At 43.2% G+C, this 16,682-nt stretch overlaps 1 protein-coding gene across 1 annotated transcript; it reads right to left on the bottom strand.

Moving 5' to 3' along the window:
• Positions 1-9,648: 9,648 nt before the first annotated feature.
• On the bottom strand, positions 9,649-14,090 carry ING2 (inhibitor of growth family member 2). The gene is made up of 2 exons (XM_042871043.1): positions 13,901-14,090; positions 9,649-10,923 (listed from the first exon to the last, which is right to left on the bottom strand). Exons 1-2 carry the CDS (start codon positions 14,088-14,090, stop codon positions 10,253-10,255), a joined length of 861 nt encoding a protein of 286 aa, XP_042726977.1. The 3' UTR covers positions 9,649-10,252.
• Between the last annotated feature and the right edge of the window lie 2,592 nt (positions 14,091-16,682).

Raw genomic sequence — 16,682 nt, forward strand, 5'->3', positions numbered from 1 at the left:
AATAGCCAAGAGTTTGGATTGCAGATATCTGCATGAAACTACTCAGAAATGATCAGCAAAGTAAGAATTGCATACTAAATGTGTTCTCTTCTTCCTAAAATTCACATACTCATTTTGCCACTTGCTTTCTCCCACCAAAATTTAGCAGTTGTCAAAGAAAATACTGTGAAACATTCTTCCTGTGATTCTTGAATAAGTAGAAACCAAAGCATAGCATTCAGGTTCGCTTCTTGAAATACCTGAACATCTTTGGTGTTTTCTGTGAGTGAGAAGAATGTTACTATTTTATGATTAATTAATTACCTATGCAACAGAAAGAAAGCAGAGCATAGCTTGCTCAAGAACTGCTGATCCCATATGTTTCCCATGCCAAAAGGCAGGATCAGTTATAATTAAACCAATGCTGACATGTCTGTCTAGCCTATGTCATAGCATCTTTGTCACTGGAGATCTTTCCAAAGTAACGCATGTCACTGCTTCACTGTCTTCATGATCGGATAATTCCTTTTTTCTTAATGTCTTTTTTAAATCTTCAGTGCTCAGTGTGAAGGACATGACTTAGATTGTCCTTTTCCTCTCACCAGCGAACTTTCTTATAACTGTATGGTCTTGTTTCTAGACTTTGTTCTATATTTCATCAGAAGTCGATGTTTTCTACACCTTTCTTGTTGCTTGCTTGAACTCTATCACATTAAGTGTAGTTTATGAAACTGAATACAAAGTCTTAAAATGTGTCTTAAAACAGTGATCTTTTTTTAATCTTTTTTGGCAGTGTCACAAATTGAATGATATATTTGTGTTATCCTCTTCAAATGCTTTTTTTTTAAAATGGCAATTATTAAATATAGCATAGTAATCAATAATTAAAGAGCTACTCTTTAAGACTAATATCAAACTAAGGATGGTGTTTTATCTGACACAGTTTTTTTTTTCTCTTTGTTTTAGGTTTAAAAATGGTTGAAAAATTAACCAGATTTGTACCTCTTGGCAATTACTGATTATTCTGGTAGATTTATTTTTTGGAGTCATGAAAGCAGGTAAACTGAATATGGTTATGTTTTGATATTATGTGTATGGCACACTGTAATCATCAGTTCAAAGTCCTCTACGGAGCAACTCACTCACTCGGGAAAAAAAGTGAGGAAGCTGGCTACTGCTGATAAAGTTATTTCACAGAATACAAAGACTAAATGAATAGATTTTGTGCTTCTGCTGGGGATTAAAAGGTTTTGCATGTTTGTAAAAATTGCTATGAGAAGTCTCTTCAAAGAAAATGACCCTCGCATCATTTTCTGCTACTCAATTGCACCCTATCACTGAAGGCATTAAAACTGTAGCTGAGTACCTTGCCAGGTTTTTGCTACCTTTAAAAGTGAGACAGATTAACAAATAGCAATGGCCTGGAATGGCTCATATGTTAGTTTATATTTACCCATTTGAATCTTTAAATTGTTGTGTTCTTCTATGCTGAAAATGAGCAGGGCAGTTGGGCAGTTATTACACAAGGGTTACATGATATTTTTTTTTACTAGACTTTGTTCTGCATCGTCTTTGAGATCAAATTTTGAACTGAAAAACCGTTTCAAGGTTGGTGAACACTCCTGTTAAGAAATGTTTTATTTATATGTATATCTTCTTTTTATATATGTATATCTGGGATATGCACAACTCACTTATGAAAAGCCACCTCTTTTTCCTGCTGAAATCCTGAGTATTGCATTCCAGAGTAAATACAGTCATGATACAAACAGCACAGAGAAGCTGAGCTGAAGATGGTACAACTTAAAAGTCCAAGCATTAACCAAAACGATGATATCCAGGGAAAAAGTGGATATCATGGCAGCCAGCCATTTTCCCCCATCCCCAACTACCCAGTGAGGTTCCAATATAAGGTGATGGGATTCCCATGTCTATGTTCTTATCAAAGTAAGATTTGGAAGAAACTTACCATTTTTTAAGGCTTGCACGTAGTAATGAGAGACAACTCAGGGAAACTGTGCACACAGTTGTTTAAAGCTCTTGGAAGTTTGGTCAGCCCAAATAGTTGTGCTGTTCAGTTATTTAAGTATAATAGCATACATGGTGATCTCCAATGGTTTTTAAGGTTTAAACAGAAATCTCTGTGAAATGATAAGCTGAAATAAAACTGTCAAAGCAATTCTACAGTATTTTAGCGGAGTTGATCATATCAGCACTATGCTCTAATGAAACTCGTAATACCCTGTTAAATATTTTATATTCTTCTGTTGTCCAAAAGCATGGCAAAAATTCTAATAGGATAGCATTCAATTACTTCCCATTGAGTGTAAAAATTCTCACCCATCAGGTTGGCCCTGTTTTAGAGCCTGGCAGTAGATGATTTTCACCAGAACACGTTAGTTAAATGCTTTCAGTTGATGCATTTAAACCCTCAGTAAAAACCTGGGCTCTCTGAAAGCACAAACAGTATCTTACAAGAGTGAGCTTAGTGCCATCTCATTAATCAGTGCTTGCATTGCTGGCTTTTCTTCAAGAGCTTGTACACAGTGTCTACTCCTCATTTTTGCTATGCAAGGCAAAAATAAGTTTCAACATCGTTATGTGTTCATCTTTTTGGTTTTTTTATATATTGAGCCAGCTTTTGAACAGAATCTGCTTTGTGCACCTCAGGCAGTTATTCAGGCTGTCAGATGGGGCACAGGCTGCTGAAAGCGTGTATGTGCACAACACTTGTGGGGCAATGGCTGAGAAGGAAAGGTACAAGTGGCTAGAAAATGTCTGCAGTTTGTGTCACTTAGAAAGGGAAAGGTGGCTGAAAGCAGCCAGCCTGGCAGAACTTGCTTCAGTGATAAAGACTTGAATGAAAGCGTGTCTGTCGTTTCTATGCTCAGCAGATAATTGCATTTGGAAGCTGTGCTTAATGTAGTGAGAAGGGAAAACAGAACTAGAATCTGGGCACGCTCTGCATATCTCTGTGGATTTACTTTGGCCATAAGGCTTGAGAAAGAGCCTTACCAAAAGATCTGTTGCTTTGGCAAGTACGCAAACATGATCTTAAAATTAATAACTTTTTTCGTGTTTAGTTTTTCAAGCAAGCTTCTGCCTAGAGGCCAAAATATCAGGATTTTTTTTTAATCATTCATCTAGAGATGAAATAGGTGCAGGAATATTTCTGTATACAGTCATCAAGTTCCCTCTGCATTTCCAGAATTTGAAATATTCGGAAAAATTTGAAGTTTCCTGTAGGTTTCTTGAATTTTGGTAGGTTTTAGTAGCCTTTTATAGTTGGCAGTTACTGAAGCTGCAGCTCATTTTCTCTAGTGCACTCCACCGAAATCCACCTTTCAAATCTGTGTGTGCTTTCTTTTCTGCTGCTGTACCTCCTGCCAGCAAGTGCGGGTGACAAGTCATTAAATATAAGAGAGTTGTTAGCAAAAAAATTATTTAGTAAGAGACTTATGTCTGACCTGCTTCCCCAAAACCAATTATGTCTCCCTGGCAACAGTCACAAGTGTGTGACAAAATAGTCAAGATTTCTTTACAGAAAAATTAAAATACTTAAAATGTCACTTCTCAAGGAAGCATCCTATTTTATACTCAGCTTTCAAAAGTGCATAGCATGCTTGTATGAAGACACACCTTGTGGCTCAATGGAACATCATCAGCTAATGCATCAAAGTACCCTCTCCACAACAAACAGGGCCTGCTGCAGCACAGCCAGGAGAATTAACGTGTGCTCATAGGTGGGTATTTTTTTCTGAAGTCACCTTTAGAATAGCTCCAGTACTGTAATGGCGATGGCTTAGGCTACAACTTCATCATCGTGTTTTTTCCTATGAAATCAGCCTAAAGTATCTCTACAGTTCACCACAAATATTTTAACAGTATATAACAATACTAAACAAAATCATAATTGAGATGAATTTACCACTCTGGTGTACAGAGAGATTACAGCACTGAAAATCATAGCCAAGAAAAGTAGGTGTTTTTGTGTAGAAAAATATCAATGGTCTTTTCCTGTATGATTTCAATTATCACTATTCAACGCTTCCAAGTTCTATGACATTAATATCAGCGGTTCTTCACAGATGCAGAAATTCCAGTGACCTAAATGTTACACAGAAATCCTAGTCGCTATTTCTAAACTGCTTAAAAAGTCTCCCAAAAGCCATTTGACAACAAGATTATCTGCAGCCAGTGTCTTAGCTCTGCTGGATAATTGCACAACTCACCATGTTCAGCTGACATTACAGCTGTTAGTATCTCACTATTACATTGTAGGGGGGAAAACCCCATAACTAGAGTTTTTTTGTTTACTTTTCTGATAGAATTTACCATCTATGTGTATTTGAAATTTTTTTTTTTGTACCTAGGATTAAAGTTTTGGATTCATTTGAGGGCTGGAATGAAGTTACTCTGGGTTTTGAAGGCTGTGATCATTGTGATCAGTCAACTCCAACTACTGGAAGGAGGAGCAAAAGCATCCCTGTCTGCAGGTCTGTAATAGTAATGGTTGTATCAGGTAATGCTTCTACAACTCTATTTCTCATCTCCCTGCAGAACACAAAAATAGAATGGCCTGTTAGCATTAAAATGTTTACAAGGTTATATCCTTAAGAAGGCAATGATATAATTATATTATAATTATATATAATAATATATATATAATATATAATAATAAATAAATAATAAATATAATTATACAGTGGGCTGCAGTTTAGTACAGTTGCATTATCTCTGTTTTAGTTTTGGAAAATAATGGGTACTTTCTCATTTCAAGTGGGATATGGGGACTAAAACTTGGCTTTTCTGGTGAGGCTAAAAAGAAGCCTTAGAATAGTTTTATGTTTGTATAGAAAAAGTGCAGCAGGTGACAGAGCAGGGGGCATGTGGCCACTGGTCCACAAACAACAGTTAAAGGGACTCTTCACTGCCTGAAAAGCACAGTGCAGAAAGGACAGGCTCTCAAGTTGTCAAAGAGCAAGAGAGCCAGGCTTAAGAAATAACAGTACCAGGTAATCTCCACATGAACAGCAGCAAATTGGCTTTGCTGTTGTTTACCATAAATTCCCCTCTACTTTGGACTTGTAATGTCCTTTTTCCACCACTCAAACTAATAACCTATTTGTACTTATAAATATCTCAATCAGCAAGTAGATGGCATTTCCATATGATCTGTCCATCTCCCTCCCCTCTCTATATCAACAATAACAGGGCAACGCTGTTCCCCCACCACCAGCACCTGTAGTTACTGTGGTAACCTCACGCAGCACCCCTCTGAGCTGCTGCTGCCTCCCACATGAACCTTGCTGTATCCTTCACTGGAGCACTACAGTAGCAAGTTAATCCCTGTTTTTTCCACAAAAAGTATGGAACAAATAAATGCACTTAGAACTTGGCAGTTTAAAACTAATTGGGCATCTAATTATATAGCACCCTGTTTACCTCCCACAAAAATCTTTGCCTCACTGAGACCATGCAGGGGCAGAAGGAAATTGAGGGTGGTATCTGTAATCCTTACCATTTCTTCGCTTGACTGGTGACCTAAATAAAACTTTCAGTATTAGGTTTTTCCAAGATGTAATTTATACTATGGCTGTCAGGAGTTAAGATAGCAGTTACCATGGAGCTTTAATCTTTTTTTAGGCTTTAGTCAAAGGAAGCTGGAAGTCTGCATGGTGAGTAGAGCCCTGCTCAACTGAATTTTATTTAAATTGGGACAGGATTTCACCCTAATTTTCCTAGTGGAATTTATTCTCAAAAGTTCACAAATTCATTTTAGTCTATTCTTTCTCTCAGCAAGAGATGAGAGTTTCCTTTCAGGCTTCTTAAATCACATTACATTCAAACACAGAAGGACCCGTTGCTTCCCATCTCCTCCAACTATAACCTGTAACTTTCTGCTAGTTCTATACACGTGACTTATCACTGGAGTGAATTCACTTACTAGTTCTACCATTTTCAGTGGAGGTTTCTATAACAATAAAACATTTTGGAGAAATTTGTTTTCTAAGTGCTCAGTAAGCGCTAATCCCTACACTGTAAAATAGGCTGTTAGTAAAGGAAAAGTAATTACATCTGAATCTGTATAGGTGCTATTTAAAACTTCCTTCATGTATGTTTAAGAAAAACAGAAGTGTGCAATGAGTGAAGTACCTCTCTGAGAAATACAAAATTGGCCATGCTACAGTCAGTGATGTTCTGCTAGAGTGCAGTGCTGTCTCATTTCTTGCTGCTTGCAGCAGAACAGAGATGCGAGTTCAGTCTGATGTCTGCAGTTAAAACTTCAAACGTTCCCTACTTAGTAAACCGAACGAATGCAAGAAGATGATGATCTAGGTATCCTATTTCTAAGCTATAACAGAAGAGTTGCTTTTTCTTTTTTTCCTGAGAGCCAATGACTAAATAGGGTGCCTTCTGGGACTAATACGTATGTCACTTGAGCTGAAAACAAGATTCAGCAAGAGCTACCAAGATAGTATTAGCTTTGACATATGCAACAGAAAAATGTCAGACTTCCTGACACGATAAAGTGTCTTCAGGATCTGGAGGAGCTTTTATCATTGCTCTGTTAGATACAGGTATGCCAAATAGCACAGAGGGGGGAAAAAAAATCTACGTTGAATTGCAGCATTTAAAGCAAGAAGGATTTTTCATATGAAACCTATGGAATTTTCTTCAACCTGAAGTGTCAGTATCAAAAGCTTACTGAGCTACTAGAGATAAAAGACACGTATGCAGATGAGAGGGAGAAAGAACTCGAAGCCCTTAACTTTGCTAATGTGGCAGTTGCTATATTTTAATCCCAAACAGACTGGTTGGACTTTAGGGGAAACTGAACAGGGCACAGTTCAGTCCAATTGAGTCTGAAGAACAGAATCTCAGATTAAGACTTTAAAAATCTGATCTATTACTGCCAGCAGTGGAACAAGTTATGGTGGTGCCAAAGTGCTCACTTTCCTGAATTCAGGTGGACTGTAACATGTTCTTTAAAGCTGAAACTAGTGACACTTAAATGGAGAGATCTTCAGAATTAGTAAATGCCATCTTCACAAAGGCCTCATTCATAGATAAGTTCAGATAAAATTTGGATTTTCACTTACCAAACTTCCATACAAGCTTCAAGACTTGGCAGTAACACATTCACCAGTTTGGAATGTATAGGTAATGTGTTTGGCTGGGAAACTGTTGAAAGTAGCTTAAATAGAGGAATTATTGTGCTTTTTAGCAATTAATAGGCTGAATGCATAATGGCATGTTGAAGACTACATTTAAGATATTTGTACCTATTGTAACTGATAATCAACCATTCAGGTACCTTACACAATAGATTTAAAGCAAGACACAGCAATTGGAGTTGTCTATGGGTCTTGTGTAGTGTTCGAGACCAGCCCAGAACAATGCAGTGAATACTGGAGATACCAAAATGGCCTCGCAATATAGGTAGTAAATACAATTGAATGGCTCATCTTGCCTTCAAAACACTATTAGTTCTTTCTGTTAGCTCTTTTTTTTTTTCCTCTTTGGTTTAAAGTTTGATTAAATGACTGTTTTGTCAGGATTACACCGGTCCATGGGACAGTGATCAAGAAACACTCTTGATCTGGTGCCAGTCTTTATAAATAGTTTATGAGGACCTTTCGCTGATGATGAATTCATGTTACTTCAAAACTGAGAGGCAAAAATCAACGTAAGTGCACCATATTTTCATAAACTCAAAACAAAAGCTAAGCTCGACATCTGCTCCACACCGAATTAAGGTGAAGTAATTTTCACACAGGAAGCAGTTTCCTTTTCAGTTTCCTTTTCTATCTGTATGCACTTCTATCAACTCCCAGTTTGTTGCCCAGATTTTTTTTTGTAACAAGCTTGTTTTGCTTCATGATAGCCAATACACATTTTCAAGCTTTCCTGATTTATCAGCATTTATTTCAACTTCACTGGTGAGATTCGTGCCTGTCAGATTTCAACTTCACTAGTGAGATTCGTGCTTGTCAGAAAAGGAATGCAACATCAAGAAGCAACATATGAGTTCTCCACTTACCCTTGTTTTTATAGCAGCATCTCATGTGTCTTCAGTAATTACCACTGAACTTGCACAAAAACAGATGTAAAACCCCAAAATCTGGAGTTTGGCAGTGAAATGCTAAATGCCAGATAGCATCAGGTTTTAGCAATGATTTGGGAGTATTTAAAAGCAGTCATTTTAGATGTACCTGTATGTATTCGAAGTACCTTGCTGGTTTGCTTGTAAACTAGTACTGAATTACTGCTGCTTTTGAGTGATGTTAGGTATTAGGAAGGCATATGCTGTTTCCCCAGCATATCTTCACTGGGAACTTTAAGAATTCATACATCCTAGCAGTAGAGCTGTTAGCATACACTCTCTCTAATGCAGGGCTGCTTTCTTTATTTGAACCACTTTGAAACAATCTAAACTTTTCTGTAACACCACAGCATACATTGTTCATACCTCACCAGTTACTTCAGGTGATCATATAAGGCTCCTGAACTTTCTTCTTCTGTCTTCAAGCAAGTATTCTTGATATACCTAGTAGAATTTCAAGCACCCCTTTCAAGATAAATTAGTAATATTAATAGTTACAATTTCACTGTTGCTTTGTTACTGTAATTTCATTGTTTACTTGAATAGGTGCATTTCTTGTCTGTTTTTGTTTTAATGCTAGCAAGCATCACCATTCTACATGCACTGCTTACTGTAGAGGCTGGTCTACATAATAAAACTAAAACTTTAGAGCAACAACTCAGAAACAGTCACTTCACACTTCCTTGCATATGTTACCTAATATTACTTGCAAATGCTAAGTCCTGTTAAGGAATCAGATTCTGATTGTGGAAATATGCCCAGTATTTCATGTAGCTGTAGTAGTTGGAGATGTGCACACTGATTGATACCATGTGGCCAAGAAGCACTAAGTGCAGCACACCCAGCCCTCCAGCCCCAGCTGGGACAGCCCTCTAGTGGAGATGCAGGAGTGAGTTCTGATGGGATTCCATTGTGGCTTGCTTCTGGTCCTCTATCTTCCAGGCTGTTCTCAACTCAGCATAACTGCTTTCCAGTCAGGCTTGAGAGGTGCTCTCTCTTCTTCCCCTGTGCCCTCACAGATCACCTTAGCAGCAAAAAAACAGAGGCCTTAAGAGCACTTGCAGCCCACCTGCAGCAGGTGTGCAGGTGATCTCTAATTTCCTTGCCAAGACCACCTGGGCACAGGCAGTCTCTCCAGAAGAACACTGCTGAGCAATAACTCTAAGTGTAAGCTTCAGTACACCATTTATGTCTTTCTTCTCTATTAGTGTCTCCTATTGCAAAGGAACAGAAGCAGCTGCTTCTATCATTTTTATTTTTTCCAGTTCTGCTATGAGGTAGAGGTGAAAAAAATAATACTTGAGAAAAATCAAACTTATTTCAGCTCTTTAGAGATCATGACAAAAGTCTCATCACATTTGCAATTGCTGTTCCCTAAGATGTCTATGTCCCCTCTCAAGGGATCCTTTTGCCACTTCTGGGCTTCTATAGACAGTGGCAAAAATAAAAAAAAACCTTAATAAAGACCTACAGAACCCCAACAAGACCCCCTGTGAATATCCAATACTGCTTACACACACCACAAGTCTGTCAAGTTCAGAAATTGACTCCAACGTGTAAAGTCACAAAGACAATAGTTTAATATCAACCAAAAAAAAAAGCTTAAGTTAGTGGTATTTTCTTTCTTGAAATAACATACTGGTCATATGAGAGTCACTGAAGAGGTCTGCTTTTAGCTCGGAAGACTTTTACAGTTACAGCCGAATTAAAAACCCCTATTCCTAAACGCGTGATGGTAACACAAAAACCAGAAACTTAAGACATGGGATGAAGAACAAATGCAGTTGTTAAGATGACAGCAGTTAGGTGAGGCATTTCACTGCCTTCTCCCTAGCGTGGAAAGAAGTTCTCCAGTATCTTTCCCACCACCATTATTTCCAGATTCACAAGTCGTTGTTTTTAAAATACTACCGGGGTCAAATTGCAATCAAGCGCCGTATGCTTGTAACGTCTTCTGTGAAGGTCTGAAGCCACCCTGTTTCAACTATTTGGTTACTCAGTGCAGAAAGTTAAAGATCACAGAAGGTATAACAGCTTTTAATACTCCATTAATATTATAGATTAAAAATTATTGCATAGTCTTATGCATCTCCTAAAACAGCATTCTCTGGAAATTAAACATTTCAATATAAAAGGAGCAACTCTTTAAAACACGAATTGCATTCACTACCTCGATCTTCTATCCTTTTTTGATTTGTCAGTACATTTGTCCATAGTTTTCTCGTTATCTCCCCTGCACTTGGGGCAATACCATTTCCCCTTAGGTTTGTAGGTGAGTCCGACACACGAGAAGTGGAACCACTCGATAGGACACTGTTCGTTATCACATCCTATCATTTCGCCGTAGGACACTTGGTTGCATAAGCAGTAAGTGGGTTCATTGGGATCAATTGCAAATTCTACGGGTGAAACCTCCCTCTCCTGTTTGGCTTTGGAGCGTTTTTTCTTCTTGGAAGATTTCGATCTTTTCTCCTTAGGCGGCTGATCGTCGCAGTCATCGATGCCGTTTGCTATATGGCACAGGTCGCGGCTCTCACTGGTGCGCTGCCGACGAGGTCTACGTGAAGATCTCTCTGGCTGGCAGGATTCCATCTTTGCCTTTTCTAGAGGCTTGTCGTTTTCAGACAGATCTTGAAAACACTGAGAGTGTGTTTCCATCTGTCGGGCTCTGTTCTCTACCAGTTCCAGCATCTGAGTAACTATTTGAATTTTTTCATCTCCCAGTTCTTGACTGTTGATTAAAGCACGCTGGAGATGCTGCTGCAAGCGTTTCTTCTGAACAGGATCGCTCTCGGACTTGTATTTCTCATAGACATCGTCTATTTCTTTTAAAGCTTCTGCAAAGCAAACGTAATACAAATAATTAGATAGAAGGTACATTCCTGTATTTTCTTGAGCATGTACAAACCAATGAGAAATAGTATGAGTTTTAATTAGTGGGCTTCATCAGGTGTTTTATTCAAGTTACACCTGAGCATCACTTCAGTGTTTAAGGTGGTAATCTGTTGCATGAAAAGTTTCTCAAGTTCTCAACAGAAAGCAAGATAATTTTGACTGCTGGAAAAAGGAAAGGGTAAGACCAGAAAGGTGACCAGTGCTGCCAAAGTGAAGTTAGTCCAAATACTGACTCAGCATCTGACAAAGCAGGAATTTTTGCTGAGATTCCTTATTAGGGTAGTTACAAAGCCCTGGCCTAGAAACCAAAGCTTACCATACCATAGGAAGAAGTTTAGAATTCACTATAATCACACGTAATTCATGTAGCCATCATATTACACTGCAAAGTTAGGGCGTGAAGGTCCTCTGCCTCCTCCTTACACACATAAAGGTTTGGCATTACCTTTTCAACAGCTCTTTGTTGTAACTAAGTACGACAGTGGAAGTTACACGTTAGCAGATGTAGAGTCAGGATTTAAAACAACTTAAACCACTGCAAGTGGTGCTCACTGTATGAAGAAGTTACAGCAAGTTGTGTGAGGCAGAACTTTTCAGAATAGGTGACCTGCAGCTTAATGCATCACAGGATGTTTTCAAGCTGCTGGTAGCAAGCGCTTCACGGTTCCACTCCCAGGCTTTTTGCACGCCACACAAATCACAGAACTTAGGCCTTTAAAGCATGTTGAATGAACCCAAATATGAGGCTAACAAATACCTTACAGGTCTGCCTTTTTCTGTTCTCCACATTTGCCATTTTGATGGATTTTAAAACAATATTTTCCAGACCAAAAGTGACACTAGATCTACATAGGAAAGACGGAGGAACTGCTGAAGCAGAAGGAACTAAATCAGTAGAGCTGACAGCAAGATGCGATGGGGTGCTAGATACAGTACCGACTCCTGCAGAAATAACTTACAGATTTGTAACGGGTAAGTGAATTTATGAACTACTTCCACAGCCACGTACGCAGAACAGTTTCTCTTTCTGCAAACCTCTGTTTTACAAACAGCCTTTCATTTTTAAGTAATTGTCTGCTTTGTACAGTTTTGGAATGATTCGAGCTCGCACTAAATGGAAGCCATAGTTATTATCTCAATGTTGTTCACAGTGATTTCTTTTCCTGCTGACATCTTGAAACAGCAGCTTAAGAGGGAACCGCCGCTTTTTACTATAAATTCTGAAACCTGCATGGAAACAGAAACCAACAGCACTTTGTTCTACTCCAGATCTTCACCAGAGGAAGACAAAGTCAGTGCTCTGCCCATCTAATAACTCACACAGCCTATTTTTCCCTCAATGCCGGTTCTCCAGCTGTCACTGAAAACCCAGGCTTTGTTTGCCTACAGCTTCAGCTGCATCTGCTGCCTTGACAGGGAAAAAATTTTGCTCCTGAAAAGTGCCAAGTAAGGCACTCTGTAGTCTGAAGAACTAGAAAGACATTATCAGAGGACAATATTCTGCTGCCACATTATCTCCTGTCCAGCCCTCTGCAAGGCATAAAGCACACTGTAAGCGTAGCTGCAGACGTCCCGCACATGGAATGCCCTGCCTGGGAGAACCCATGGGCACTCACTGCTTTTTCATAGTGACAGAGAAAAAAATTCCCTCTGCATTACTGACACCTTTTGGATCGGTCACTCCCTGGATGCAGCTGATAGATATACACCAAACACATTAAATGCACCACCAGCAGGTGAAACACCCTCCCATTCTCCAGAGGGTAGCCAAGTTTCTAACTGGCAGATGGAGGAAAAATTTTGTACCCGCAGAGATACAACTTCACTCAAGTACTTCCTTATTAATCCCTTATTAATTGGAGAAGGCACCCGTGTCCAGCTAGACAGCTTTAAAGCCTCTGTTTACAAAAAAGGCTAAAAATAACAAACCAGGACCAAGTGTCCATTACAGTTAATCTACTCAAGTTTAGTGGAGCAGAGAAAAAACTAAAAGGGTTCCAACTTCCTCAGCACGGGAGCAGCTTTGCAAGCTCCCTCCTGCAAGCACCATCTCTGCTATTTACGCTAACCCAGACCACACGAGGGTACTTTAAGGGGATCCCGGGGCCCGGGCAGCGCAGCCCACGCTCCTGCCTCACTGGGACAAGCTCGCACCCGCCCTGTCAGCGGCTCGGCGCCGCGCAGCCTCTGCGGCACGTTTCAGCGACGCTGGATACTCGCAGTGGGGCAGCACGGCAATAACTAGAAATACAAACCCCACGGCTGTGCAGCCCGACGGCACGAGGTGGAGGGAGCGCAGCCCCTACAGAGCAGGCGTTTAGAAAGCAACGGTGTCCCTGCCCGCAGTCGCGGCCGACTCCCGCCTGACGGCCCCGCGTGCCCCGACGGGCACGGCGCCCGCAGCGCGGCGTTGGACAAGGGCTCGTAGCGGCCCCGCACCCCCCGGGCCGCGGACGCACGAGCAGGGAGCGGAGGCCGCGCTAAGGCTGAGAGCTGCGGTTGGAGCGGTTCGACCAACGCAGGGTGCCGAGGCGGGCCGCGAGCGGCGGACCGTGCCACAGCTCCGCACCTCGTGCTCGCAAGCTGCACCCCCGCCTCCTCCGCGGGGCCGCGTCCGACGCTTCCCCTTCCACCCCCCTCTTGGTTTTACGCCGAGAAGGGAGGCCGGGGCCTAACGCCGAGCGCGGAGGCTCCGCGGCTCCGGCTCCCCGCTCCACGAGGGGCGGGGCTCCTCCCCGGCGGACGCCGAACGCGGCGCCCCGGCGACGCCGCCGCCCCCCGAGCGGGCCCGGCGAGGGGCCGCAGCCCGGAGCACCGCTCCCCGCGCCGAGCGCATGTGCGGCGGGCGGCCGCTCCCCCCGCGCCGCCCTGCCCTCCGGTCCCTCCCTCCCCTCCCGCTGCCCGAGTCCCGGAGCCCACCTTGGCACCGGGTGTCCACCTCCCGCAGCAGCGACACGTTGCGCTGGATGTCCAGCGGCAGCGACTCCACGCACTCCAGGTAGTCCTGCACGTAGAGTGAGAGCAGCCGGGCCCGCTCCCCGCCCGGCACCGCCGGCCCCGCCACCAGCTGCGGCCCCGCCAGCATCATCCCCTCGCGCCAGCCGCACATCCACTGCCGGCACCGGCTCACGGGACAGCCCCCGCTCGGCCCCGCTCCGATCTCCGGTCCCCGCTCCTCCACCTCTGCCGCCGCCCCTGTGCCCGCCGGCGGCCGGACCGCTCCGGGCCGCTGGGTGAGTGCGCCTCCGGGCCGGCCCGGGCCGGCCTGCCCCGCCGCGGGATCCCGCACCCCTTCCCGCCCCTGCGGAACGGCGGCCGCCGCCGCCGAAGCAAAACCCACTTGGAGCCCCCGCCCCTGGTCGCCTAGCTACGCGCATGCGCGAGGCCCTGCCCTTATAAGGCGCGGCTAGAGGCGCTGCGAGGGGTTCGCATTCTCCCGCCTTCCTCTCTCCTGTGCTCCTATTGGCCCGGCTGGCGGGAGGGGGCGGGACACGCTTCAGGGGCGGGACCTCTCTTAAAGGCCCACGCGCTCTCCTTTTCTCCTCCCGCTCTGTCGACGGCTGAGCACTGACTCCGCCGGGAGCAGCGCGGGGTCGCTCCCCGACAGAGGTACCTGCCGGGAGGCTCTCGGCACCGCGCAGCCCCACGGCGGCGGGCGGAGGGACGGTTATGAGGCAGTGGCTCGCCCCGCCCCTCCACAGGTGCCCCGGTAGCGCCGCGCGTGGGCGGGCGGCGGTTGTGGGGGCGCTGAGGCGCGGGATCCTCCGCGGGTGCGGCGGTGTTTGTTTCTCTGCACCCGCTTCGGGAAAGTCTCTGAGCACATCCTTCGCTTTCGGCTCGCGCTAACGGGCTGTCCTGGGACGGCGGCTTTCGGAATCCGCATCTGAGGCGTTGAGTAATGGCTGTCTGCAGACGGCTTTGCCCGAGTTAGCAGCGTGCTGGCGAGTGCGTGAAAAGGAGTGTAAACAAGGTTGTAGGCAGAGCTTTCACAGATTCGGAAAATGAAGGGTAGTAATGAGTGTGAATGGCTGCAGCGTTCTGCTCTATCGTGAGGAAATAAAGCTGAGAAACAGATTCCTGCTACGCAGCAGAGAAGTAAAGCAAAATATGCTAATTAAAAATTCGGCGTCAATTACAGACTGTGCTGCAGCCTGATAGCCCCTGTGACCTGGCTTCATCTGTTCTTTTGGTGGCTGTTCACCCTTCCACTGAAAAGCCTAGGAAGCGTTTCAGCCTATGAAAACAATAAGAAAATGCAGCATTGCTGATGAAGACGAGTCTAATAAGGGATTGCAGTTACACACCTAGCATTTAGTGCAAATGCTCAAACGATGATATCGCGCTCCTTCTAAGCTGATGGATCATAATTGACTATATGTGATACCCTAACCAGTACATCTCTTAAAAACACTTGGAGCTCAGGAGGGTCAGGAAGTGTCCTGCAAGGGCAGGAGTCTGACCCCAGCTTGCTGAGTCCTCGCTGATTGATTGTTCTGGCTGACACCCAAGTCCATGTGAAACAGGAGCTTTTGCTTCTCTGAGAAGGGTACTTCCTCCATCATACAGAACATAGATGTGTCCAGCCATAGCTGAACTAACATGTCTCTTTTTTTCTTTCCCTAGAAACAGCTTTCACACAGTGACTCAGCGACAGGTTGCCCAAGGAGGTTGTGGATGCCCATCCCTGGAGGCATTCAAGGCCAGGCTGGATGTGACTCTGGGCAGCCTGGTCTGGTGGTTAGCGACCCTGCATATAGCAGGGGGGTTGAAAATAGATGATCATTGAGGTCCTTTTCAACCCAGGCCATTCTGTGATTCTATGACTCTTCCACCTTATTTACTGTTTTAAAACATAAACAGTTGATGGATTTACAGAGTGTGTGACCATCCCAAATGTCTTGGAAAGTATGCAGCTGAAGTTTAGGTGACGAATGGTAATGAATTAGTCTCATGGAAATATGTCACAATCATGTTATCTTCTTGAGTCCTGAAGCTTGATCCTCCTCCTTTCAAGTCAACAGGAGAATCTGGTTGACTGATGGAAAAGCCCTTACTGAGAAGCAGAGCCCTTACTGCCAAGGATAAGCAAATGATTTTTTAATGTGTTCTTACACAAGCTACATTTTAGGGCCCATACTGATTTCTGCCACACAGCATGTGAAAATCGCATTGTTATTTCTTGTGAGGATCAAACATACACACCTCTATCATTAAGTTTGTGAAATGAGAGCACCCAGAGCACCTGCTGGAAGTTTGAGTAGCTTATCAGATAGTTTCATTTAGACTATAGGCTATTAATTAAGAGTTTTAAGAGTTAATTACCAAGATGCGTTCAAGAATTTCTCAACATACAAGGTTACTCTATGCTGATGTATCACCTAGTACCATAGTTAATTACTACTATGCTGTGAAAAGCATTTTAAAAGACAGTGAATAAAACCGTAAAATAATTGAGTTCATGTATTTGGAACAACACCAATCACCTGATGAAAGCCTGGCTTAAAGAATTCATAATACTGCCGTGTATGTGGATGTTTTCCTTTCCACATCAGGAAATAAAGGTGGCAGTAATCCACTGTAAACACGCCTTGCCCTAAAAATGTCTCCACTGACTGTAAGGGGAGCACAGGTCTATTGTCACAGATGTCTGCAAAATGAATTCCATTCCGTATACGGAAATGGGGTAATTAGATGCCTATAG

Source organism: Lagopus leucura, unplaced genomic scaffold, assembly GCF_019238085.1.
Source record: "Lagopus leucura isolate 7727_CA_CO unplaced genomic scaffold, USGS_WTPT01 Super-Scaffold_100004, whole genome shotgun sequence".
Taxonomy (NCBI): domain Eukaryota; kingdom Metazoa; phylum Chordata; class Aves; order Galliformes; family Phasianidae; genus Lagopus; species Lagopus leucura.